At 44.3% G+C, this 27,058-nt stretch overlaps 1 protein-coding gene across 6 annotated transcripts; it reads right to left on the reverse strand.

Annotated features, from left to right (window-relative positions):
- Nucleotides 1-1,278: 1,278 nt before the first annotated feature.
- Nucleotides 1,279-26,985, reverse strand: LOC120033884 (manganese-transporting ATPase 13A1-like). 6 transcript variants are annotated; one of them, XM_038980247.1, is made up of 25 exons: nucleotides 26,271-26,983; nucleotides 25,936-26,025; nucleotides 25,373-25,636; nucleotides 24,902-25,057; nucleotides 23,659-23,728; nucleotides 16,576-16,682; nucleotides 14,851-14,980; nucleotides 14,515-14,570; nucleotides 14,252-14,378; nucleotides 12,146-12,283; nucleotides 11,861-11,981; nucleotides 11,382-11,539; nucleotides 11,030-11,205; nucleotides 9,126-9,236; nucleotides 7,519-7,644; nucleotides 7,243-7,351; nucleotides 6,578-6,771; nucleotides 5,854-5,950; nucleotides 5,399-5,592; nucleotides 5,181-5,319; nucleotides 4,762-4,958; nucleotides 3,915-4,057; nucleotides 3,585-3,696; nucleotides 3,195-3,338; nucleotides 1,279-2,088 (listed from the first exon to the last, which is right to left on the reverse strand). In XM_038980247.1, exons 1-25 carry the CDS (start codon nucleotides 26,598-26,600, stop codon nucleotides 1,978-1,980), a joined length of 3,600 nt encoding a protein of 1,199 aa, XP_038836175.1. In that variant the 5' UTR covers nucleotides 26,601-26,983; the 3' UTR covers nucleotides 1,279-1,977. The 6 variants fall into 6 exon arrangements, with proteins under 6 accessions (XP_038836175.1, XP_038836176.1, XP_038836177.1 ...); XM_038980248.1 differs by having other exon boundaries at nucleotides 5,402-5,592; nucleotides 26,271-26,982; XM_038980249.1 differs by having other exon boundaries at nucleotides 5,205-5,319; nucleotides 26,271-26,982.
- Nucleotides 26,986-27,058: the final 73 nt, after the last annotated feature.

Here is a 27,058-nt window from a genome sequence, read left to right on the forward strand (position 1 = left end):
ACATGTTTTAAAGTAACATGGCACCAACAGACATGGAAGCTCTACTTCTAGCTCCTAAGCAACTTTGCAGACAAGCATTTCGCTACACCCGCAATAACATCTGCTAAATATGTGTATGCGACCAATAAAATGTGATTTGATACCTTTAAAATAAGATTGCCTCAGAATGGGCTTCAGGATCTCGTCACGGTATCTCTGTGCATTACAATTTCCAAAAATAAAATGCAACTGTGTTCATTGTCCATAGCTTATGCCTGTCCATACCATAACCCGACCGCCAACATGGGGCACTCTGTTCACAACGGTGACATCAGCAATCTGCTCGCCCACACGACGCCATACGTGGTCTGCGAGGCCAGTTGGACGTACTGCTAAATTCTCTAAAACGACGTTGGAGGCGGCTTATGGTGGAGAAATGAACATTCAATTATTTGGCAACAGCTCTGGTGGACATTCCTAGTCACCATGACAATTGCATACTCCCTCAAAACATGAGACATCTGTGGTATTGTGTTGTGTGACAAAACTGCACATTTTAGAGTGGCCTTGTATTGTTCCCAGCACAAGGTGCACCTGTGTAATGATCATACTGTTTAATGAGGTTCTTGCTATGCCACACCCGTCAGGTGGATGGATAATTTTGGCAAAGGAGAAATGCTCACTAACAGGGATGATTATCAAATGTGTGCACAACATTTTAGAGAAATAAGCTTTTTGTGCAACATTTCAGGGATCTTTTATTTCAGCTCATGAAACCAACACTTTACGATTATATTTTTGGTCTATGGGTGGCCCGTACCACAGTCATCATGACATCATCCCACCTCTGTTGTCAGTGTAGTAATCTCATCACCAAAATCAACTGCTAGATTTTAATCTGTCACAATAGATTGCCAGTGTAGCAAGCAAGAGCACACCAGACATTTTTACATTTTAGTCATTTAGCAGACGCTCTTATCCAGAGCGACTTACAGTAAGTAGTGAGTGCATACATTTTTCATACTGGTCCCTCACAGGAATCGAACCCACAAACCTGGCATTGCAAGTGCCATGCTCTATCAAGCGAGCCACACGGGACTTTTGGTCCTCTCAAACATAAAGCAAAAGGATCTGAAGGCTTTTCTTGTGGCCTCTCAACTTGACTTCCAGTTAAAATGTATGCAGCTCACTCATCACTTAAAAAATATATGTCCAACCCCTATGTAGGTATAGTAGGCAGTGCACTGCATAGGTAAATGGAACATGACAAAGTAGCACTTGACAAAAAAAGCACCACTTGTATTTTTTGGTATTTTATAAGTCTGTAAGTTTTATCTTTTTACAAAATGAAGAAGAAAAAACAAAATGGAAAAAAATCAAACACTTCGCAATTCTCTTGGAGAACGCCCTGTTGTGTGTGTGTGTGCGCGTTTCACATGGGCCGGCACACAATCTCAAACGCCACACAATACTGCTGTCTTCTTGGCCTTCAGTGATAGAGGGAGGGATGGAGAGGGGGAACGGGAAGGCAAGAGGAGGAGTCTAACTAGACCTGGGTATCCAATAGTATTTATTTTCTTTCAAAAACTTTAGCTGCACTTGTTTTAGCTTGCCTGGCGCAACGGAACAGTCCCAAAAGTGCAAACCCTGCTTATCTGGAGCTCTTGGCAGGATCAACCAAAACGCTCAAAGTATTCGAAAGAAAGCAAATACCATTTGAGCCCAAGATTTTCTCTAGCATAAAATAAATATAATTTTAAATACATTAGTGAAGAGGAGGAACAGAGGGACAAAGCAGGACAGTAGAGAGATGGGGTAACATTTAGGGGTGTGGTGCAGCAGTACTGCCTGACACGCCTAGTCCATCTCCTCAGCTGTCTTGTGCGTCACATCAGCCTTCAATCTTTTCCTCCCTCCACAAGTCTCCTCAATCCTCTCCCTTTACAGTTTGGTTGCTGAGGACAGTGGGTTGCTCAAGGCAGCTGTTGGCATTGCGATTCAGGAAGGCAGCCTCAGGGTTCCTTTGCCCAGCAGGAACTGCAGAATGCGGTCGACCAGCAGGGCAGCGACAAAGTCAACCACCAGGACGCGGGCAATGACTAGCTTGAACTGCAGGGGAGAAAACACATAGATTATAATAATTTATGCATCCTTTAGCGCCTGTATCCCAGACAGATTAAGCCTAGTCCTGGACTAAAAAGCAGTTAAACAGAGAACTTCCAAACATATTACTATAAACTTAGTTAATTCATTATAAAAAAGGTTCATACATGCTTATAAAGCAATACATCAAAGCAATCACACAAAATGTGTGTGAAAGTACAAATGTTGGATCTTAACTTCACCCGTTTCATTGCAGGAGGAAAATAATCAAGCAGGAGTTGAATGTTTGAAGAAATATTTAGAATCACAGCCAGGGGGCAGCTGGAAGCGGTGTTTATGTACAATGCAATAGCGTACCTACAATGTACCTTAGCCTGCAGGTCCACTGTGTGCCAGTTCAAATAGCCTATGCAGGCTCTATGCAGGCTACAGCGCATCTCGTGTGAATTCTTATGTGGATTATAAAACATTTACATATTTGTAGGGGGTATATTTATTTTTCCTTAGGGAAAATCCTTTTTTTTAGCAATTGTTTTATTATATGTTCAAGGCAAGCAATAGGCAGAATCAATTATTGGTGGCCTCAGTGCCTGTGTGGTCCAGCGTCTACAGCCGCTGACCCCGGGACATATATGCCTGTCCATCCCACTGCCTCCTCAATAAAAACAAAACAATTACGAAAGGAGTGGGATTGCCCCACTCTTTAAAAAATACCTTTAAGAAATAAAAAAATCTGACAAATAACAATTAGATTGTGAGCGCACATCCAACATAAAACATAATTATAAATAATACAAGGTATGCTAAATTGATTAAAAGAAAATGCACAGACCTAGCAAGCAACAATAGACTGTGAAACAAACAGTAGCCTATTATCGGTTTTCACACCTTTCATTATGTGACAATGGATAGGCTAATGGTTAGCCTACAGAATATGAACAAATACAGCTCCACTGGTCTGAAAAACTCGACTGCTCCCGCAAGGAGAAAGAGAACTGCTGCTTTTCAGTTAACATAACTACTATAAATCACGATGCTCATTTGAATTTCTTAATGAGCAGGACATTTTTGTGATCAAATTAAGATCCGACATCTGTATAATATATGCTGACCTCTGTTGGTATATCCACAAGAGCAAACTGCTCGTTGAATTCAGGCGAGGATCCTGAAAGAAGGCCCACGATTGCCAGACCTGAAAGGGCGATACTCCATAGCAGCGGTCTGTTCTCACTCAGAGACTCCATGAAAGGATGGCCCTAGAAAAACACACAGTATTAGTGGAATACATGTGTTATTCAATGATGGCTAGGATAAGTACTGCATAGTCTATCCATTGTATAGAAAATGGGCCACATTTTTTATTAGGTATCCCTTATGTAGGCTTAATGAAGCCTTCATAAGCCCTATATAGAATCCTCAAATATTTTATATGCAAAGAAAGGCCTTAAAAGGGATCATGAAGGCTACATTAAACCTAAGACATGGAGGAGGAAGAGCAGTACCTTGTAGTTAATGGCAAAGGTAGCCATCTGCATGGCCATAGACATTATGTACACTGTGCTGTTGATGAGACTGGGCTCAAACTCTTTGTACAGGTCCGCAAACCGCTCCGCCCTAAAAGATAAAGGACAACGGACAGAGGATTATGAGAGGGGATACTTGGACTGGTTGGAAACAAGACAATGTCAATAATTGTAAGGTGAACATGTACGGTTAGTACAGTGTGGGCGCAAATAACAGTATCAACAAGTCTGTAGGTATCTATAGTGTGTGTGTGTGTGATAGAGAATGTGTGTTTGCGCGCTTGCATGTGTGTATGCATGTATGTGTACCTTGGAGGACTTCTGGTCTGCGCTCCTTTGTACAGGTATACCAGACTACAGAAGTGAACAGCAAACTGCAGCAGTACTGTCAGAACAGTGTACAGGTTGAAGATGTTAGGTAAGGGCCGCTCTTTAGACAGAGTCTTCAGGGGCTGGACAGAACAAGAGAAAATAGGATGAAAACTTAAAAGGGCGCTTTTTCACATCTCCCCTGTATGATCCATTTCCTGGAGCGTTTGGTGCCCTGAGCCGCACTATAAAGCATGTGTGAAACACAAATTAATCCTGGCTAAAACGAATCCTGGACCTGCGTTTGTAGCGGGTCCAAGATGCAGGACCAGAGTATCAGGAGTCGCATGGAACTTTTTTGTAAACAAGCTAGCTCGCTAACGTCATGTAGAATGTGTGTCTTGCTAATCGCACCCTGAAATTGTTATTTTCAGGTCTTGTGAAAGCAAAACTTATTTTGTAGAATTCTCACACTCTCCAGGAAAACGGACCAGGGCACCGAATTTAATGTGAAAACCCCCTAAGTTGAGTTAAAGGCTTAACTTGAAACTACACTTGTTAGCACTAGGGCTACATAATATGGTTTCCTACCAATCACAACTACAGTACAAGCATTACATGGATGTCACAGGTTCTTTCTCAATACTCTTTCCTCGATTCCTTATGTCCTTTCCTCCTAAAAAATGTCTGTCGGGAACTGATGAAAGGATTCAAGGAAAATAAACGCTTCCCTCTGACGTTTTGAGGAGGCAGGGAAGGAGGCAGGGAGGAGAGGACACAAGAAACTGAAGGAGGAAAAACTATCAAGAGAAAGCACTAGTGTTTTTCCCTCCATGTGACCTTTCACCTTTGACCTGGAGATGAAGAGAAAGCAGCCGGCCAATAGCAGGCCCTGTAGGGTGGCCTGGAAGTCACTGAACTTGACCCCCTCCAGGTAGAGGACAGACTGGCTGTAGGCAAGCACCAGCGCGTTCAGCGCCAGGATCTTAAACATCTGTAGTGTGGTCACCAGCGTACAGCGGCCCTGCTTTATCACGTGGCAGACTAGGCAGGAGGAGATGATAAAGAGGGAGAGGGAGACAGTGTGTGAGTGAGAGAGACAGTGAGTGAGTGAGTGAGTGAGTGAGTGAGTGAGTGAGTGAGTGAGTGAGTGAGTGAGTGAGTGAGTGAGTGAGTGAGTGAGTGAGTGAGTGAGTGAGTGAGTGAGAGAGTGTTTGTATACAGTGTGGGTGTAAACAAAACACACATTTTTTTTTTTTTAAGTACTGATTATGTGTGTATGTTCCTCACTGCACTGTATGGAGGACAATTTGGAGGTGAAGGGGGCAGCAATGGAGGCATCTCCCAGTTTCACTACTTGTATCTGATCTTCTTCCAGCTCCTTTAAGACTTGACTAATCCTCTCCTACAACAGAATAAACACCAAATGGTTAACAACACACACAATCACCTCTCCCTCCCTCCTTCCCTACCCCAACACACACCACCTTCTGTGCGGCTAGCTGCTCCTCTCTCTGGGCCATGACCCTTTGCCTGGCTGCCCTGGAGGTCAGTTTGACCCCTGAGCTGGTGACCGGAGGTAGGGAGGGTCTGGAGTCGGCTGCTGGAGTCTCCTTCTCTCTGCCCCTCTTCCTCCTCTCAGGCATACGCTCTGGAGCGTTGGCCAACAGAGCCACACCTGATGGGGGGAAAGGAAGGAGAGAGGGTGGGGGGAGGGAGGGAGAGGGTGGAGAGAGAGAGAGAGAGAGAGAGAGAGAGAATGGTTACAAAATGACTCACATATAGCGACATTGTTTATAATAATAAGAGGATGGCATAAATTTCCCTACTGAGACAATAAAGGTTGAATTGAAGGTATCATGGTCTAAGACAGGTGTGTCGTCCGTTAACGTTGCTGAATATTGTGCACAGCTTTGAGTGACATGTCGAATGACCTCACCGATATGAGAGTGTTTGAGTGCTCCGACGTCATTGGTCCCGTCTCCACACATCAATGTTGTATAGCCCAATCCTTTAAGACTAGTGATTACAAACTCCTGTAACACAATAACAATACACACAGTTAGCACAAAACTAGCCTCAAAATGTACCGCCAGTTCTTGAGTGTGTTGGTTGTACACCGTGTACAAAACCCCCATTCTTGATACACACAGGAAACTGTTGAGCATGAAAAACCACAAACCAGTGCATCTGGCACCTACTAACATACCCCGTTCAAAGGCACTTAAATATTGTGTCATGCCCGTTCACCCTCTGAATGGCACACATACACAATCCATGTCTCAATTGTCTCAAGGCTGAAAAATCCTTATTTAACCTGTCTCCTCCCCTTCATCGACACTCCCCAATAAGGGATCATAGCTTTCAGCTGGATTCACCTTGTCAGTCTGTCATGAAAAGAGCATGCGTTCATAATGTTTTGTACACTCAAGAATATATGTAGTCTATTTTTTATTATCTAATAAATTCATTACATCAACAAAAATTGAGTAAAATAACAACAATTGGAATTGAAAGGTAATCAAATCGAACAAAGCTTTTTTGACACAAAAATAGAATTCAGTGGTAGTGTCCAAAATTGAACCCTATACTGTATAGTGCACTACTTTTGACTAGAGCCCTATGAGCATAGCTAATGTCTATATGGAGGCAAGAAGACTGACCTTCTGTTTAGGGCTGACCCGTGCGAACACCCGGACATGCGGCAGGAGGGCATGGAGCAACCGGGTGTCACTGGTCAGTCTGGTTAGCCCCTCCCCCGTCACACACAGATCATACTGATCGACCAACGAGGGGACGGATGGCGGGGGCAGCGGAACACACACACTGCCGTCTATAGACTCCCACTGCCACTCACCTGGAAGGAACAACGGCACAAGTTACCGTATTATAGTGCATTCTTAAAAAAGCGACACACTACACCTGGGTTAAAAACATACATATTATGTCAAATAGTCTCAAGTACTTAAGGTGCGCTTGATTTGGTTTGCATATTATTCCATTCTACTGGGGCGAAGTAGATCAAGTGCAGCTCAAGTATAATATATATGCATTTGACCCAGGTCTACAACACATGCACTGTCCACTATAGATCCCCTCATTACAACAATCATATGGTTATATCATCAGTGCATTAGTCTGTAGATTAGTCCAACCATGTTCGTGGAGAGCTACCGTCCTGTCTGTTTTCTGTCCAACCCCAGTTGTAACTAACCTGATTCAGCTTATCAACCCGCTATTAGAATCAGGTGCACTAGATTAGGGTTGGAGTGAAAACCGACAGGACGGTTTTCAGATCAAGCATAAATTGGCTCTTAGTGTGCCCTACCCTGGTTGGGTCTGGCCTGCAGTATTAGTGTGTGTTCCTTCTGGATGAAGTTGAGCTCTCTGGCCACATGGCACGCTGTTAGAGGGTTGTCGCCTGTTATCATCACCACCTGAGGGAGAGACGGAGGAGAGGAGGGTTATGTGTATGTGTGGTGTGTAGTGTGTGTGCGCGTGACTGAGTGACTGCGTGCATGGATGTGCCTGATATTATTGTAATAATTGTAATCTGTGTGAATGTGTGTGAGCGTGCGTGTGTATTTTGAGACAGCCTTCTCACATGATGCGATGCCTCCTGGATCTCTTTAATGACAGCCTTGCTGTCGGTCTTCAGGGGACACGAGACGACCATGAAGCCGGCAAACTGCAGGTCACACTCCAGAGCATCACGAGTCACCTCCCGCACCTGTACAGACAGCCACAAAGCACCCAGTCACACAAACAACCAACCCCTGCTGTAAAAGAGAGACACCCTCAACTAACCGCTTGGCTGAGTTTCACGAAAGCCTTGTAGCTAACATGGTACTTTATTTATCTCGAAGACCCAGAACTACCCCACCCTCTCTCTCAGCTGAGCAGCTGGGTTGAGAGTATTGAAATAGCGTGCTATGTTAACTATGAGGCTTTTGGGAAACTCATCCCCTCACACAGAGCAGGACAGGACCGATAGGTGAGTTAGACGGGACAAGTAGGTGAGATAGGTGAGTTAGAGAGGACAGGGCAAGACGGGTGAGTTAGACAGGACAGGGCAGTTTATTAGGTACACTCATCTAGTACCGAGTCAGACCCCCATTCGCATCCAGAACACCCCAAATTCTTCGGGGAATGGACATGTTGCTCAATTAGTATCAAGGGACCTAACGTGTGCCAGCAAAACATTCCCCACACCATTACACCACGCCACCAGCCTGTACCGTTGACACTAGGCAGAATGGGGCCATAGATTCATGCTGCTTACACCAAATCCTGACTCTGTCATCAGAATGACACAACAGGAACCGGGATTCGTCAGACCAGGCAATGTTTTTCCACTCCTCAATTGTCCAGTGTTGGTGATTGCGTACCCACTGGACCTGCTTCCTCTTGTTTTTAGCTGATAGAAGTGGTCATCTGGGTGGTCATCTGCTGCAAAAGCCCATCCGTGACAAGGATTAACGAGTTGTGCGTTCTGAGATGCCGTTCTACACACTACTGTTGCACTGCGCCGTTATTTGCCTGTTTGTGGCCCGCCTGATAGCTGGCACGATTATTGCCTTTCTCCTTCGACCTCTCATCAACGAGCTCTTTTCGACCACAGGACTGCCGCTAACTGGATGTTTGTTTGTCGCACCATTCTCGGTAAACCATATACACTGTCGTGGATGAAAAGGCCAGGAGGGCGGTCGTGTCTGAGATAATGGATCCAGCGCACTTGGCACCGCCGATCAGACCACGCTTAAAGTCGTTTAGGTCACTCGTTTTGCCCATTCTAACGTTCAATCGAACAGTAACTAAATGCCTCGAAGCCCGTCTACCTGCTTTATATAGCGATCTATTTCCGTGAACATATTACTAACAACAACAAAATGTAACAATTTTTGACCAAGGGATCCGTGGAATAAGTCTCTGCCACATGACAAAATGTGTAGAATTGCAGGAAATTTACTTGAAAACGAACGTTTTCTCTCCGATGCTAAGAGGCAGGTCTTCCAGGGCCCAAGATTTGGTTCGTCCAGCCATGCACTACCGAAGTCATAGTAAAACTCATTGTATGCTCTTTTTTATCTCACGTGAGTTGTGTTCTGATTATGAGGGGGTCTCTGATGAATTTGCTATCACAAAAGGGGTCCCCGGCCGCAAAAAGTTTGAGAAGCCCTGAGTTAGATAGGACAGGACAGGTAGAGTTACCTGTTGGTGGCTGAGGTGTCCGATCTCTCTGTATCCCAAGGCCAGAACCCTGGCCCCTTCTCGGGACATCTCCCTGTGCACCTGGTCATAGCTGGCTGGGCACTCTGAGAACTACAGAAACAAACAAATGGTTAGAACAATGATAATGACACAAAGAAAGTGTAATAAGCAGGTTGTAACTGCAGCAATGACGTATCTACTCAACACTGAGATGATGTACTTGTATGTGAAGTGTAGTACAGTAGATATGTATTATATTGACCATAAAGATACAGTTGAAGTCAGGAAATGTACATACACTTAGGTTGGAGTCATTAAAACTCATTTTTCAACCACTCCACAAATTCCTTGTTAACAAACTATAGTTTTGGAAAGTCGGTTGGGACATCCACTGTGTGCATGACACAAGTACTTTGTCCAACAATTGTTTACAGACAGATTATTTAACTTATAATTCACTGTATCACAATTCCAGTGGGTCAGAAGTTTACATACACTAAGTTGACTGTTCCTTTAAACAGCTTGGAAAATTCCAGAAAATTATGTCATGGCTTTAGAAGCTTCTGATAGGCTAATTGACATCATTTGAGTCAACTGGAGGTGTACCTGTGGATGTATTTCAAGGCCTACCTTCAAACTCAGTGCCTCTTTGCTTGACATCATGGGAAAATCTAAAGATTTTCAGCCAAGACCTCAGAAAAAAATTGTAGACCTCCACAAGTCTGGTTCATCCTTGGGAGCAATTTCCAAATGCCTGAAGGTACCACGTTCATTTGTACAAACAATAGTACGCAAATATAAACACCATGGGACCACGCAGCCGTCATACCGCTCAGGAAGGAGACGGGTTCTGTCTCCAAGAGATGAACGTACTTTGGTGCAAAAAGTACAAATCAATCGCAGAACAACAGCAAAGGACCTTGTGAAGATGCTGGAGGAAACAGGTACAAAAGTATATATATCCACAGTAAAACAAGTCCTATATCGACATAACCTGAAAGGCCATTCAGCAAGGAAGAAGACACTGCTCCAAAACCGCCATAAAAAAGCAACTGCACATGGGGACAAAGAAATGTCCTCTGGTCTAATGAAACAAAAATGGAACTGTTTGGCCATAATGATCATCTTTATGTTTGGAGGAAAAATGGGGAGACATTCAAGCCGAAGAACACCATCCCAACCGTGAAGCACAGGGGTGGCAGCATCATGTTGTGGGGATGCTTTGCTGCAGGAGGGACTGGTGCATTTCACAAAATAGATGGCATCATGAAGCAGGAAAATTATGTGGATATATTGAAGCAACATCTCATGACATCAGTCAGGAAGTTAAAGCTTGGTCACAAATGGGTCTTCCAAATGGACAATGACTCCAAGCATACTTCTAAAGTTGTGGCAAAATGGCTTAAGGACAACAAAGTCAAGGTATTGGAGTGGCATTCACAAAGCCCTGACCTCAATCCTATAGAACATTTGTGGGCAGAACTAAAAAAGCGTGTGCAAGCAAGGATGCCTACAAACCTGACTCAGTTACACCAGCTCTGTCAGGAGGAATGGGCCAAAATTCTCCCAACTTATTGTGGGAAGCTTGTGGAAGGCTACCCAAAACATTTGACCCAAGTTAAACAATGTAAAGGCAATGCTACTAAATACTAATTGATTGTATGTGAACTTCTGACCCACTGGGAATGTGATGAAATAAACCATTCTCTCTACTATTACTCTACTATTATTCTGATGATCCTAACTGACCTAAGACAGGGAATTTTTACTAGCATTAAATGTCAGGAATTGTGAAAGACTGAGTTTAAATGAATTTGGGTAAGGTGTATGTAAACTTCTGACTTCAACTGTATATTCAATTATACATTAAATGTTAGTATTCTATTTAAAACAATGATTTTTACCATGTCCCTGAGTGTCTCTGGAGCTCCTTTGACAGTGGAGACATAGCAGAGGTCAGTGGAGCCCAGTTTCTCATAGGAGGCGAGTACGGACATCCTCTTCAGAGCACTGGCAAAGTGGAACCGCTGGTGGATCTTCAGGCCTGGGGTCTTTATACCGCGAGCAAACACCTTTTCATCTACACCACAGAGAGAGGGACAGAAGGGTAGATATGATGCAAACATATGGAGACACACACAGACACTTTCACTTCTGGTATACGAAGAGGAGTAAAAATCCTGAGGTACACACACGCGTGCACACACACACACACACACACACACACACACACACACACACACACACACACACTACCTTTAGTGAGGGTCCAGTCAGCAGCAGTGAGCATGGCCTTCTCCAGAGGGTCGCCTACCAGCTGTCCGTCGTCAAGAGTAACTAGTGAGTGACAAGTAGCAACCACCCGATGCGTTTCCACTGGGATCTCTGACACAGGCATCACTTCTTTCCCTTCTCTGGAGGAGTTTAGAAAAGGTTTACAAACAAATGTAAAAACGTACTTCATATTCTTCCAAAGGTTTTAATACGATTAAATAATGCTAAAAACGTGTCAGTTGCTCTTTAAATGTCACTCCTCAATATGACAATACTCACAGTATGACACCAGCGCATAAGGGCATAGGTATACACTTTACTTAACCCAGACCGTTACAATGCATTATGATGCCATTATGAAGCCTTTAAAACGTCTTAATATCATCAGGTCCAGTCAGTCTTTGGAATAATTTGCAACAAAGAAATGTATCATACTGAAAAATCTAAAAAAGAGAGTGTACCGGAGCCCTGCGACCCCCCGCACAACCAGATGGTCGCTGGTCAAGGTGCCCGTCTTGTCAAAGCAGCACACCTCCACCTTGCCTGCAAACGGGATCCTGAAGGGCTCAGTGCAGAACACATCTATGAAAGGGAGAAGAAAGACAGGGGTGAGTCAAATAGCAGAACAGCGAGGTGGACTGGCATCATTAAGTACAACAAACATTACTATGCCAGTTTCAGAACCACTTTCACAACACATACATCCACACACCACCCCGCCCGCCACACACACACTGTTGACTCACAGAGCTTGGCCAGAGCGATGAGGGATGTGTTGACCGCCAGAGACAATTCTATAGGGAGCTCAGGTGGAACCACGGAGGTCAGGATGAGAGTACACTCCAGGAACAACTTATACCGGTTCCTGCTAGGGTCCTTAGTTCCTGCAGGGGAGAGCACACAGAGACAGTTACACAACTATACTCAGCAAAAAAAAGAAACGTCCTCTCAATGTCAACTGCGTTTATTTTCAGCAAACTTAACATGTGTAAATATTGTATGAACATAAGATTCAACAACTGAGACATAAACTGAACAAGTTCCACAGACATGTGACTAACAGAAATGGAATAATGTGTCCCTAAACAAAGGGGGGTTAAAAAACAAAAGCAACAGTCAGTATCTGTGGCCACCAGCTGCATTAAGTACTGCAGTGCATCTCCTCCTCATGGACTGCCCCAGATTTACCAGTTCTTGCTGTGAGATGTTACCCCACTCTTCCACCAAGGCACCTGCAAGCTCTCGGACATTTCTGGGGGGAATGGCCCTAGCCCTCACCCTCCGATCCAACAGGTCCCAGACGTGCTCAATGGGATTGAGATCAGGGCTCTACGCTGGCCATGGCAGAACACTGACATTCCTGTCTTGCAGGAAATCACGCACAGAATGAGCAGTATGGCATTGTCATGCTGGAGGGTCATGTCAGGATGAGCCTGCAGGAAGGGTACCACATGAGGGAGGAGGATGTCTTCCCTGTAACGCACAGCGTTGAGATTGCCTGCAATGACAACAAGCTCAGTACGATAATACTAAGACACAACGTCCCAGACCCATGACGGACCCTCCATCTCCAAATCGATCCCGCTCCAGAGTACAGGCCTCGATGTAACACTCATTCCTTCGACGATAAATGCGAATGCGACCATCACCCATGATGAGACAAAACAGCGACTCGTCAGTGAAGAGCACTTTTTGCCAGTCCTGTCTGGTCCAGTGACGGTGGGTTTGTGCCCATAGGCGACGTTGTTGCCGGTGATGTCTGGTGAGGACCTGCCTTACAACAGGCCTACAAGCCCGCAGTCCAGCCTCTCTCAGCCTATTGTGGACAGTCTGAGCACTGATGGAAGGATTGTGCGTTCCTGGTGTAACTCGGGCAGTTGTTGTTGACATCCTGTACCTGTCCCGCAGGTGTGATGTTCGGATGTACCGATCCTGTGCAGGTGTTGTTACACGTGGTCTGCCACTGCGAGGACGATCAGCTGTCCGTCCTGTCTCCCTGTAGCGCTGTCTTAGGCGTCTCACAGTACGGACATAGCAATTTATTGCCCTGGCCACATCTGCAGTCCTCATGCCTCCTTGCAGCATGCCTAAGACACGTTCACGCAGATGAGCAGGGACCCTGGGTATCTTTCTTTTGGTGTTTTTCAGAGTCAGTAGAAATGCCTCTTTAGTGTCCTAAGTTTTCATAACTGTGACCTTAATTGCCTACCGTCTGTAAACTGTTAGTGTTTTAACGACTGTTCCACAGGTGCATGTTCATTAATTGTTTATGGTTCATTGAACAAGCATGGGAAACAGTTGTTTAAACCCTTTACAATGAAGATCTGTGAAGAGAAAGCTATGCAGTATGTTTGCACACATGCCTGTAAGTTGCTTTGGATAAAAGCATCTGCTAAATGGCATATATTGTTATTATTAATAATAATAAAAAATACAGTTATACTGCATGTAGTCAGGAAAAACCTGCTGCTCTCTCCTGACCTCAGGGCCTATTTCAAAAACTTGTTTCATAACATTTTATAAAGGAGGAATTTGTGTTTAATAAGTCATGTTTTTTTAGAATGAATAGGGCCCTTCGGCAAGACTGTCAATGTTCAGTAAAAATGTTTAGTGAGTAAAATAATATCTCCTTAAATTGTCTCTTGGCTAATAAACTACCGCCAAGATATAAACAAACTGTATAATGGAGAAATGCTCTAAGTAGGACCACCTGTGATTCTGCCTCTGCATTGCTTGTTCCATGGGGTTTTAGAATGGGTATCTGTGAAGAACCTTTTGACAACTGCTGACGTAAAAAGAGCTTTATAAAACACATTTGATTGATTGATTGCGTTGTTCACTGCATCCCTCACCTTCCACCCACACATAGCCAGCAGCAGCGATGGCGAACACCAGGAGGAAGAGGATGAAGATGAATGTTTCCAAGTTGTTGGCTGTCACCCTCTTCACTCCAAACAAGATGGTCCTCAGCAGTTTACCCTGTAGACAGGCGTGGTTAACAACACCAGGGTTGTATTCATTACTGAACACCAGAGCAAAAACATTTTGCAACAGAAAATGAAAACAAGCGGTTCTTATTGGACAAGTTCGGTAGTCAAGGGCAGCAGCCCCTCACCTGAGAGGTATAGAATCCGGTTCTCAACACATAAGCCACACAGCCATTGTCCACAGCTACAGAAAAATAAAAAATAAGAAAAACAAACTATTATGATTTGATCTTAGTGAGACAAGATAGATACAAGGGCAGATTCAATCTATTCTGAGGCTGAGGGAGATGACAGTTGAAACATAATTGATCTAAAATATAGATTTGTTTTTATATTGATAAGTGATAACAAAATATAGATTTAAAGTGCTTTATATTTATAATTGTTAATCTCAAAGTGCAAATAATGCAGGACATTTCTGCCTTATAAGTGAATAATATACTGCACAGTAGGTAGGAACTGACGTTTGAGTCCTACAGTGGCACGGAGCGGGGGGCTGTGCTGCACCACCTTAGTCCCACCCGAGATAATGTGGAGGCGGGCATCACCCTGAAGGTCCAATACCCTCTTTGTATCCAGATCCTCCACCGGCTCCTAAACACACAACATGGTAGAACTTCAAATTAAAAACTACTTTTAAGGATTAATGGAGCCTATGATTTATAAGCATATGATTTTGCTAAATCATTTGTGGAGCATCTTTGATATTCTATGCTTATGAACTCTTTATGAATGATCTATAGTAACATTCCCATTGTTTTGACAATCTACAGTGATCATCCTTGAGAAGTTTCTACTTGATTGGAGTCCACCAAATTCAATTGATTGGACATGATTTGGAAAGGCACACACCTGTCTATACAAGGTCCCACAACTGACGGTGCATGTCAGAGCAAAAACCAAGCCATGAGGTCGAAGCAATTGTTCGTAGAGCTCTGAGACAGGATTGTGTCGAGGCACAGATCTGGGGAAGGGTACCAAAACATTTCTGCAGCATTGAAGGTCCCCAAGAACACAGTGGCCTCCATCATTCTTAAATAGAAGAAGTTTGGAACCACCAGGACTCTTCCAAGAGCTGACAGGCCAGCCAAACTGAGCAATAGGGGGAGAAGGGCGTTAGTCAGGGAGGTGACCAAGAACCGGATGGTCACTGACAGAGCTCTAAAGTTCCTCTGTGTAGATGGGAGAACCTTCCAGAAGGACAATCATCTCTGCAGCACTCCATCAATCAGGCCTTTATGGTAGAGTGGCCAAACAGAAGCCACTCCTCAGTAAAAGGCACAGGACAGCACGCTTGGAGTATGCTAAAAGACACCTTAAGACTCTCAGACAATGAGAAACAAGATTCTCTGGTCTGATGAAACCAAGATTGAACTCTTCGGCCTGAATGCCAAATGTCACGTCTGGAGGAAACCATGCACCATCCCTACGGTGAAGCATGGTGGTGGCAGCATCATGCTGTGGGGATGTTTTTCAGCAGCAGGGACTGGGAGACTAGTCAGGATCGAGGCAAAGATGAACAGTGCAAAGTACAGAGAGGTCCTTGACGAAGAGCGCTCTGGAGCGCTCAAGACCTCAGACTGGGGCGAAGGTTCACCATCCAACAGGACAACGACCCTAAGCACACTGCCAAGACAATTCAGGAGTGGCTTCGGGACAAGTCTCTGAATGTCGTTGAGTGGCCCAGCAAGAGCCCGGACTTGAACCCAATCGAACATCTCTGGAGAGACCTGAAAATAGCTGTGCAGCAACGCTGCCTATTCAACCTGACAGAGCTTGAGCGGATCAGTAAAGAAGAATGGGAAAAACTCCCCAAATACTGGTGTGCCAAGCTTGTAGCATCATACCCAAGAAGACTTGATGCTGAAATCGCTGCCAAAGGTGCTTCAAAGTACTGAGTAAAGGGTCTGAATACTTATGTAAATGTGATATTTCAGTTTTTGTATTTTTTTATAAATTTGCTAAAATTTCTAAAAGCCTGTTTTTGCATTGTCATTATGGGGTATTGTGTGTAGATTGATGAGGAAAAAACAATTTACATCAATTTTAGAATAAGGCTGTGTAACGCAACAAAATGTGGAAAAAGTCTGAATACTTTCCGACGGCACTGTATATTGTCCAGATAGACTATATTGTTTTACATGGTTGTTATCTAGTCTAGTATAGGACAGGCTTCCCATCTGTCTGACCTTCATCTGAGGAACTGACTCTCCCGTCAGCATGGCCTCGTCCACGATGCAGCGCCCTCTCAGCAGCAGCACGTCACATGGAACCAAGTTCTCCTGGGGAGAGCGGCCTGGGGGGGAAGAGAAAGACAGATATATACTGTGTCAAACCAACGTGAGAATACTGTTCATTGACTACAGCTCAGCATTCAGCACCATAGTATCCTCAAAGCTCATCACTAAGCTAAGGTCCCTGGGACTGAACACCTCCCTCTGCAACTGGATCCTGGACTTCCTGACGGGCCCCCGCCAGGTGGTGAGGGTAGGCGACAACACATCCGCCATGCTGACCCTCAACATAGGGGCCCCTCAGGGGTGCATGCTTTTACCCCTCATGTACTGACTGTTCACACATTAAGTTTTCCAGACGACACGACGGTGGTATGCCTGATCACAGACGACGATGAGACAGCCTATAGAGAGGAGGTCAGAGACCTGGCAGTGTGGTGCCAGGACAACAACCTCTCCCTCAAAGTCAGTAAGACAAAGGAGCTGAACGTGGACTACAGGAAACGGAGGACCAAGCACACACCCGTTCACATCGACAGGGCTGTAGTAGAGCGGGTCGAGAGTTCCTCGGTGTCCACATCACTAAGGATCTATCATGGTCCAAACACACCAACACAGTCGTGAAGAGGGCACAACAACGTCTCCTCCCCCTCAGGAGCTGAAAAGATTTGGCATGGGCCATCAGATCCTCAAAGAGTTATACAGCTAAACCATCGAGAGCATCTTGACTGGCTGCATCACTGCTTGGTATGGCAACTGCTTGGCATCAGACCGCAAGGCGCTAGAGGTAGTGCGTATGCCCCATTACATCACTGGGGCCGGGCTCCCTGCCATCCAAGACCTCTTTACCAGGCTGTGCCAGAGGAAGGCCCAAAACTGTCATAGAATCAAGCCATAGACTGTACGGTAGTAGAAAGAACAGTCTATAACCAACAGGGTCCTGAAAAGCTTGTACTTACTCTCAAACCATAAGACTTCTAAAAAAGACTGTTAAATAGCTAATCAAAATGGCTAGCCGGACTACCTAAATTGACCCTTTTTTACACTGACTATGCACATACACTGGACTCTACCCACACACTCACACATACTTACACCAACACAACATATGCCCAAACACACATTACACACACTTTCAAACTCACCACATACACTACCGGTCAAACGTTTTAGAACACTTACTCATTCAAGGGTTTTTCTTTATTTTGACTATTTTCTACATTGTAGAATAATAGTGAAGACGTCAAAACTATGAAATAACACATATGGAATCATGTAGTAACCAAAAAAGTGTTATATAAAATATATTTGATTTGTTTTTGAGATTCTTCAAATAGCCACCCTTTGCATTGATCACAGCTTTGCACACTCTTGGTATTCTCTCAACCAGCTTCACCTGGAATGCTTTTCTAACAGTCTTGGAGTTCCCACATATGCTGAGCACTTGTTGGCTGCTTTTTCTATTATCTATCTTGTTGCCTAGTCACTTTACCCCTACTTACAATGCATTCGGAAGGTATTCAGACCCCTTACCCTTTTCCACATTTTGTTACGTTAGACTTCTTCTAAATGTACTAAATAAATAAATATCCTCATCAATACCACTGACGAGTTCTGACTATAAACCTGAAATATTGTTAATTATCAGGTATCCTATTGAAATATTGAGCACCATAGTCTAGTTTCCACACCAGAAGTGAATGGTTATCTGTAAGCTTGGAATGTATTGAGTAAAGGAAGGGCAATCACGTGGCAGGCACTTATAAGGATGGAGAGATGTGGTTTAGTGGAAGGGGGCAGAGGTCAGATCAGGTCACATTAAGGGAGAAGGAACAGTTTATGGCCCGCATCACTTACTTTCCTGCCTAGCAATAACGATGTCATATTTCGAGAAAAGGACGACGTCACCCGAATTGGGGTATTAATACTACCACTGGTGGAACCATGTCTTTGTCTTATGCAGTTGAATGAACTTGGTTTAAGCTTTACTAATCATCCGTGAGTTGTACTAGGTTTACTACAGAAATAGCTTATTTACAATAGTATTCAGACCCTTTGCTATGAGACTCGAAATTGAGTTCAGGTCTGAATACTTTCCAAATGCACTGTATATGTACAGTACATGGCTACCTCAATTACCTAGTACCCCTGCACATCGACTGGATACTGATACTCCCTGTATATATACACATTTTATTTTCTACTCCCTATATATAGCCCTGTTATTTTTACTCGTTATTCGCTGTGTATTTCTTCCTCTTGTCACAATTTATATTTTACCATTTTGTATCTTATCTTTAACTCTGCATTGTTGGGGCCTCCCGAGTGGCGCAGTTGGCTAAGGCAATGCATCGCAGTGCTTGAGACGTCACTACAGACCCGGGTTCGATCACAGGCTTTGTCACAGCCGGCCGTGACCGGGAGACCCATGAGCTGGCACACAATTGGCCCAGGTCCGAGTTAGGGGGGAGTTTGGCCGGCCGGGATTTCCTTGTCCCATTGCGCAATAGAGACTCCTTGTGGTGGGCCGGGCACCTGCAAGCTGACTTCGGTCGCCAGCTGGATGGTGTTTCCTCCGACACATTGGTGCGGCTGGCTTCCGGGTTAAGCGAGCAGTGTGTCAAGAAGCAGTGCGGCTTGGCAGGGTCGTGTTTTTGGAGGACGCATGGCTCTCGATCTTCGCCTCTCCCGAGTCCGTAGGGCAGTTGCAGCGATGGGACAAGACTGTAACTACCAATCGGACATCACAAAATTGGGGACAAAAAGGGCTAAAAAAAAATATATATGTATAAAAATAATAAAAAAATATACACTACTGTTCAAAAGTTTGGGGTCACTTAGAAATGTCCTTGTTTTTAAAGAAAATCACATTTTTTGTCCATTAAAATAACACCAAATTGATCAGAAATACAGTGTAGACATTGTTAATGTTGTAAATGACTATTGTAGCTGGAAACGGCAGATTTTTTATGGAATATCTACATAGGCGTACAGAGACCATTATCAGCAACTGTCACTCCTGTGGTCCAATGGCACGTTGTGTTAGCTAATCCAAGTTTAATTTTAAAAGGCTAATTGATCATTAGAAAACCGTTCTGCAATTATGTTAGCACACTGAAAACTGTTGTTCTGATTAAAGAAGCAATAAAACTGGCCTTCTTTAGACTAGTTGAGTATCTGGAGCATCAGCATTTGTGGGTTCGTTTACAGGCTCAAAATGTCCAGAAACAAAGACCTTTATTCTGAAACTCGTCAGTCTGTTCTTGTTCTGAGAAATGAAGGCTATTCCAGAGGAGATACGGAACTAAATTGTCCTGGTGTGAGCGTCCTGGGGGGGGAAGACAAAGTCATACTCACACTGTGTCAAACTGGCTGGGGCTCGATCTCAATTAGTCTCTCCATGATTCCTCGCATCTCATCTCCTCACCTCCTTTTCAACAGTATTCGAGGACAAAGTCCAAGGTCCCTCCCCTTTTTCTCCAATGCATTTTTTAAAGGAGGCGAGGACATAAGATGTGTGAAATTAAGGAAAGATGATTTGAGATAGAGTCCGGTTCTAGTTTGAGAAAATACTCTGGAAGGGGAAGGGTTAACAGACTTTAAAAAAAAACATACACACACATATATACAGTATATACATATACTTAACCTTTAACTAGGCAAGTCAGTTAAGAACAAATTCTTATTTACAATGACGGCCTACCAAAAGGCCTCCTGCGGGGATGGGGGCTGGGAGTAAAAATAAAAATAAATTAAATACAGGACAAAACACACATCATGACAAGAGAGACAACCCTACATAAAGAGAGACCTAAGACAACAACATAGCATGGCAGCAGCACATGACAACACAACATGTTAGTAACACAAAATGACAACAACATGGTAGCAGCACAACATGGCAGCAGCACAAAACATGGTACAAACATTATTGGGCACAGACAACAGCACAAAGGGCGAGAAGGTAGAGACAACAATACATCACCCAAAGCAGCCGCAACTGTAATTAAGAGTGTCCATGATTGAGTCTTTGAATGAAGAGATGAAACTGTCCAGTTTGAGTGTTTGTTGCAGCTCATTCCAAATGCTAGCTGCAGCGAACTGAAAAGACGAGCGACCCAGGGATGTGTGTGCTTTGGGGACCTTTAACAGAATGTGACTGGCAGAATGGGTGTTGTATGTGGAGGATGAGGGCTGCAGTAGATATCTCAGATAGGAGGGAGTGAGGCCTAAGAGGATTTTATAAATAAGCCTCTACCAGTGGGTCTTGCGACAGGTATACAGAGATGCCCAGTTTACAGAGGAGTATAGAGCGCAGTGATGTGTCCTATAAGGAGCATTGGTAGCAAATCTGGTGGCTGAATGGTAAAGAACATCTAGCCGCTCGAGAGCAACCTTACCTGCCGATCTATAAATTACGTCTCCGTAATCTAGCATGGGTAGGACGGTCATCTGAATCAGGGTTAGTTTGGCAGCTGGGGTGAAAGAGGAGCGATTACGATAGAGGAAACCAAGTCTAGATTTAACTTTAGCCTGCAGCTTTGATATGAGCTGAGAGAAGAACAGTGTACCGTCTAGCCATACTCCCAAGTACTTGTATTAGGTGAATACCTCAAGCTCTAAACCCTCAGACGTAGTAATCACACCTGTAGAGAGAGGGGCATTCTTCTTACCAAACCATATGACCATTGTTTTGGAGGTGTTCAGAACAAGGTTAAGGGGAGAGAAAGTTTGATGTGGAGCGTTTAACACAAAATCCGGGGAGGGGCCAGCTGAATAGAAGACTGTATCATCTGCATATAAATGGATAAATCAAATCAAGTGTATTTTATATAGCCCTTCGTACATCAGCTAATATCTCGAAGTGCTGTACAGAAACCCAGCCTAAAACCCCAAACAGCAAGCAATGCAGGTGTAGAAGCACATAAGAGAACTTCCTACTGCCTGAGCTATTTTGTTGATGTAAATTGAGAAGAGCGTGGGGCCTAGAATCGAGCCTTGGGGTACATCCTTGGTGACAGGCAGTGGCTGAGACTGCAGATGTTCTGACATTGTACACTGCACTCTTTGAGCGAGGTAGTTAGCAAACCAGGCCAAAGACCACGCAGAGTAGGGCTGGGCAATATAGAGTTTTTTCGATATATTCGAGTTTATGTTTTAGCGGATATGGAAAATGCCTGTATCCAAGAATCAAGGTTCTGTTATAATGTTGTAATGTTTTACAAATGCAGCATCTCACTGTCTCTTCTCTGTCAGCCCAATGGCGAATTGCGTGACAACACGTGCACAGAGGATATCCATCAATCACAACCCAAGACAGCCTTTCACAAATTGCAACCACGCCGAAGAAGTGTAGCGGCGGTAAGCGTTCCACCAAAATGTAAAGTGAGGAAGTGAGCTTAGCCTCTCATGAGGATGAAATCGTCCCCAAAAAGGGCAGCAATGTTTTTTCAGTAATATAGAAGTGGTTCGGGTTCAAGAGGTCTGATGTTGAGCAAAACGAATGTCCTGTGCAAAATGTGTCGAAAGACAATTGCTACGAAAAGCAGCAGCACAACCAACCCCTTCCATCACCTGCAACTGAATCACCTCGGTGGAATGGAAGGAATGCGTGACTACGCAATACCGATTCCAGTCGCCCAATTCCCAAAACGTCTGCTAAAAGACAAACTACCATAGCCGCATCCTTTTCAAACGTAATCACGTATGACCAGAAAAGTTTGAGGTGGAAGGAGATCACGGATGCAGTGACGTATTAAATAGCGAAAGATATGGTTCCAATCTTTACAGTAGAAAAGCCAGGCTTTAAAAAGCTACTAGGTACAGTTGGCCACAAATATCTTCTGCCAAGACGCAAGTATTTCACGGAAGAAGCCCTGCCGCGACTATACACTGCTACCCGCGAAAGAGTCGCAGAGAAGCTGGCTAGAGTTTCTTATTTTTCCACCACAGCCGATCTATGATCAGACAGAACGCCAGAGCCAAAGCTAAGTTTGACAGTCCACTACATAAATGAAGACTGGAAATTGCACAATGTCTGCCTCCAGACGTCTTACTTCCCCGATGATCATACGGGTGAAGTCTCAAAGACTCTCTGGAAGATGAGCGAAGACCGGCACGTGTGCATGACAACTGACAGCCGGAGCAACATGATAAAAGCATTGCGATTGAGCAACTGGACCCGCCTGCAGTGCTTTGGGCACAGGCTTCACCTCGCCATCGGTAAGTGTGACATTGGATAATTAAAGTGCATTCAAAAAAGTTATGTTCAGGCCAGCTGTAGGCTAATGTGTTAGTAGTTGTGTCATTCTGCCAATCGAATAGGAGATAACCACAGGTTGTTTTAATTATAACAAATTAACTAAATTAATACATTTCAATCAAAATGATTATATAAATTACATATTCAAACAGCTAGTGGTCAAACATTCCTAAACAATAGAATAGAAGTGTGGGTGTGTGTTGTTCATTTGTGTTGTTCATTTGTTTTGCACAAATAGGCCTTGAGGCCTTGTATATTTTTTTATTTTAATAAAGAAAATTCAGTTAAGAATTATGTCTTGGCCTTTTTAAATTTGTTTAGAGAAAAACAAGAAATCGAGATATATATCGTATATCATCCACACCTCTAAAAAAATTTAGATATTACTTTAAGCCATATCACCCATCCCTACCTCAGAGACACAAATACTCCTTAGCTGGCCCACAAGAATGGAATGGTATACCGTATCAAAAGCTTTGGCCAAGTCAATAAAAAAAGCAGCACAACATTGCTTAGAATCAAGGGCAATGGTGACATCATTGAGGACCTTTAAGGTTGCAGTGACACATCTATAACCTGAGCAGAAACCAGATTGCATACCTGAGAGAATACTATAGAAATCAAGAAAGCCAGTCAGTTGATTATCGACGAGTTTTTCCAACACTTTTGATAAACAGGGCAAAATAGAAATAGGCCTATAACAATTAGGATCAGCTTGATCTCCCCCTTTAAATAAAGGACGAATCGTGGCTGCCTTCCAAGCAATGGAACCTTACCTATTGAGACGATGTCCCCGGGGACTAGTTCATCACTGGACACAGGCCTCCACTTCCTGTTGCGATAAACCTGTTGGGAAACATGGGCACAAACGTGTAAATATCAGGGGCCTGTTCAGTAGGGAGAAAATGTTTTGACACAGAGTAAAACAGGGAGGTACTAGCTACACTTGTTCAATAATAAGAACACACAAATACGTTCGTTTCCGTTCCAAAACATTTTACACGGTGTGCCCTACTGAACACGACACGGACAGATCTATATAAATCCAGATCAAATCGATAATTTGGTTAATGCAGCATTTCCCAAACTAGGGGTCGCAAAACTCCTACATGGGTGGCAGGTAGCCTGGCGGGTAGGAGCGTTGGGCCAATAACCGAAAGGCTGAAACTGAAAGGTTGCTGGATCGAATCCCAGAGCTGACAAGGTAAAAATCTGTCGTTCTACACCTGATCAAGGCAGTTAACCCACTGTTCCCCGACCGCCAATGACGTGGATGTCGATTTAGGCAGCCCCCCACACCTCTCTGATTCAGAGGGGTTGGGTTAAATACATTAGACACATTTCAGTTGAATGCATTCAGTTGTACAACTGACTAGGTATCCCCCTTTCCCCCAATTGTGGCTCTAACTTGTGAACGATATGAGCTATACACTATTATGACCCTATTCCTGCAAGCTAAGACTCTCAGGAACAAGTATGTGTCTTCTGTTTCCCTCTACCACGCACAAAAGCATGACTCGTTAGAACCGAGTGGACAGAACCAGCCACCAAATCAGACTGGGGGGGATATTCTGGGGGAAAAGATTATCATAATTGAAAGCAATGATGGTGTTCTTTTCTACACAGAAGATCATACACAATTATTGGCTGATGATTCTCTGATGCATTTCAATCACTTCAAACCATACTCCTCTCAGATTGAAGTACTGCCAGACTGATTTGCCATAGACCCAAATAAAAATAGTAAACATTGGCTGTTGATTACATCATTACATCACGCAAAAAAAGTTTACCAAAATGGGGTCTCAGCCCAAAAAAGCTTAGGAAGCCCTGGGTTAATGAGTCTGATGCTAGTATATAATGGAAGTCAGGGCCTTCGTTTTACAACTCAAGAATAACAAGGCTCTGGTGAGAACTTGTTGATCTGCACTTGAGCAAGAAGAACAGGCACCTGTGCATGTATCATATCATCAAATATCAAACGACATGATCATTTACGATAAAGATACAGTTGTTCACCTGGATCATGTAGGGTTTGTTCCCCATGCGTCGTATCTCAGACATGTTCCTCATTTGCTGTTGTACCAGAGAGGCTTCGAAGGCTACCAGCATGAAGAGAGTGAACACGCTGTAGTACCAGTACTCATCCAGACACCACAGACCAACACAGAACACCTGAGGAGAGAGAGAGCATCCATCTGTACACTTGTTGAGCGGTACTGCGCTGGCCTGGTTGACGCATCGGCATCCACCATAGTTGCTAGAACTGTACTGGAAAGGACCATGTGAAAAGAAAATATCTGAGCTCGTGCAGTACGGTTCAGGTTAGCACGATAGTACTGAAAGGGTATTATTATTGAGTCAATACTATCCCATATGCCCTTAAAGAGATCAATATAGAAAGTGAAAGAGAATTGAGAGTGATTTTACTACGTGTCATATTACTAGACAAAACAACAAACAAATATGCAAGCACGCGCACACACACACCTGGAAGACGAAGAAGGGAGCGGTGGCTCTCTCCCTGAAGAGTTCCAGGAAGTCCGGCACCACCATCTCAGCGCGGTTGGTCCCATAGCGCTTCTCGGCGGAATGCAGGTCTGTCTCCTCCTGGTAGCCTCGCCAGGCCTGGAAGAAGCCCATTGGCTGTCTGATGGGGAACGACACGGGGAGGAAACACTTCCTCTCCTTGCTGTCGAAGATGTAGCAGATCTTCTGGAACTCAAAGGAAAGGATTCCCTCACCGTTCTCATCCTGAGGAGAGAGCAGGAGAGAGAGATAGAGAAAGAGAGCAAGCGTGTACATGAGTTAAAACACACACACACAAAAATGTGCCATCCAAAAAGCAGTATAACTGACTAGCATAGAGATGTTAAGAGGACCATTCTGACGCCATGCATTGCCCACAAGTTTCAACCAGTGGACCTGGGTCATGTTCAGCACAGCACACCGTAGCAAAACGTTTTGCAACAGTTACAAACGTTGCATCCCCATTGAACACAACCATGGGTTAAGTAAACAGGGTGTAGGCCAGGGGAACAAGGCAAACTCACCCTGTCTCTCTGCAGTTGTACCAGCTCAGCAGAACCATTGTTGGGGGTGGGTATAACCTTAGCCAGGGTGGCCTTGTGTGGGTCTGGCTCCTGTTTATACACATCGATTCACAGCATGTGAGCAATTCACATACTCTGACAGACACAGCCTTATAATCAGGTCAAAACTTTCTGGACAAGGGCACTCTATTACTCTATTACACATAATTTCAAAATGTCCTTGTGTAGAGCATAAAATAATGCTAACTAGAGTGATCACCAGTTACGTTGGGCAGTGTTAGTTCAATCTCCAACACCTAATTCCAAAACAACTGCAGATGATCCATCCACTTTACCTTGGAGCAGGTGAGCCAACAGTGCGCGTGCACGGACCAATAACCGGAGAGCGCTGTGAGGACGTGCGCGATCCCGATGGCGGCGAGAGCTAGTAGGCCTGCTTCTGGGTACTCGGAAGTACCGTACACTCCGAGCCACACGTACAACCAGCCAGGGTACAGTACGGCTAAAAAAGGTAGAACCGTGCCGTGGAATAGCCGGGGCCTGCGCCGATACAGCGACACTGAGCTAACGTTCTCGTCGTCAGTCTCGGCGCTGTCATGCTGGCTGTTCATTGAGGGGGCCTTTTGCTGGTTCCCCGGCCCCTGATTCCCGTCCTCCGCAACCATATTCCTGTTTCTTAGTCGCGTTCGTTTTTGTCCCTCTCTCTCCGGGCCCCCTCTACCCTCCACCTCCCCCCTAGCTATTAGTGTCGGTGGTAAGGCAGTTTCACACAATCCAGTTGTTTTAGTCCGGTGTCAGGTCCGGTTTTCTGAATCGGCTCGTTCTCACACAGCTGCTTCCGTGTACGCAACCACGTAAGGAAACGTGTCCTTTTTGCTGTCGTGTGGTTACTTCCTGCCGATTTGAACACATTTGTTTGACATCAAATATCCTCAATCAAGTGCATATTAGAAGGAGCATTTTAAAAGCAGGGATTAACAAAATAAAGGTTAAAATATCACAGGACAATCGGTTGTTTCTCCTTTAAGAAATCGACGGTTTTGGACTCGAGCAGGAAATGTCAAATCTGTGATTGACAACAACCCAGGACCAATGGTATAGAACAATGGCAGTATGCAACGTG

Source organism: Salvelinus namaycush, chromosome 41, assembly GCF_016432855.1.
Source record: "Salvelinus namaycush isolate Seneca chromosome 41, SaNama_1.0, whole genome shotgun sequence".
In the NCBI taxonomy this organism is placed as follows: Eukaryota; Metazoa; Chordata; class Actinopteri; order Salmoniformes; family Salmonidae; genus Salvelinus; species Salvelinus namaycush.

What these genes read in the sequence shown, in the direction of transcription:
- LOC120033884 (XM_038980247.1), bottom strand. Translation starts at nt 26,600, where the DNA reads ATGGTTGCGGAGGACGGGAATCAGGGGCCGGGGAACCAGCAAAAGGCC. An exon ending in CGGGGACATCGTCTCAATAG is followed by an intron (nt 16,683 to 23,658) that starts GTAAGGTTCCAT and finishes CTTCCCCCCCAG; the next exon opens with GCCGCTCTCCCCAGGAGAAC. An exon ending in TTGTGGATATACCAACAGAG is followed by an intron (nt 2,089 to 3,194) that starts GTCAGCATATAT and finishes TCTCCCCTGCAG; the next exon opens with TTCAAGCTAGTCATTGCCCG.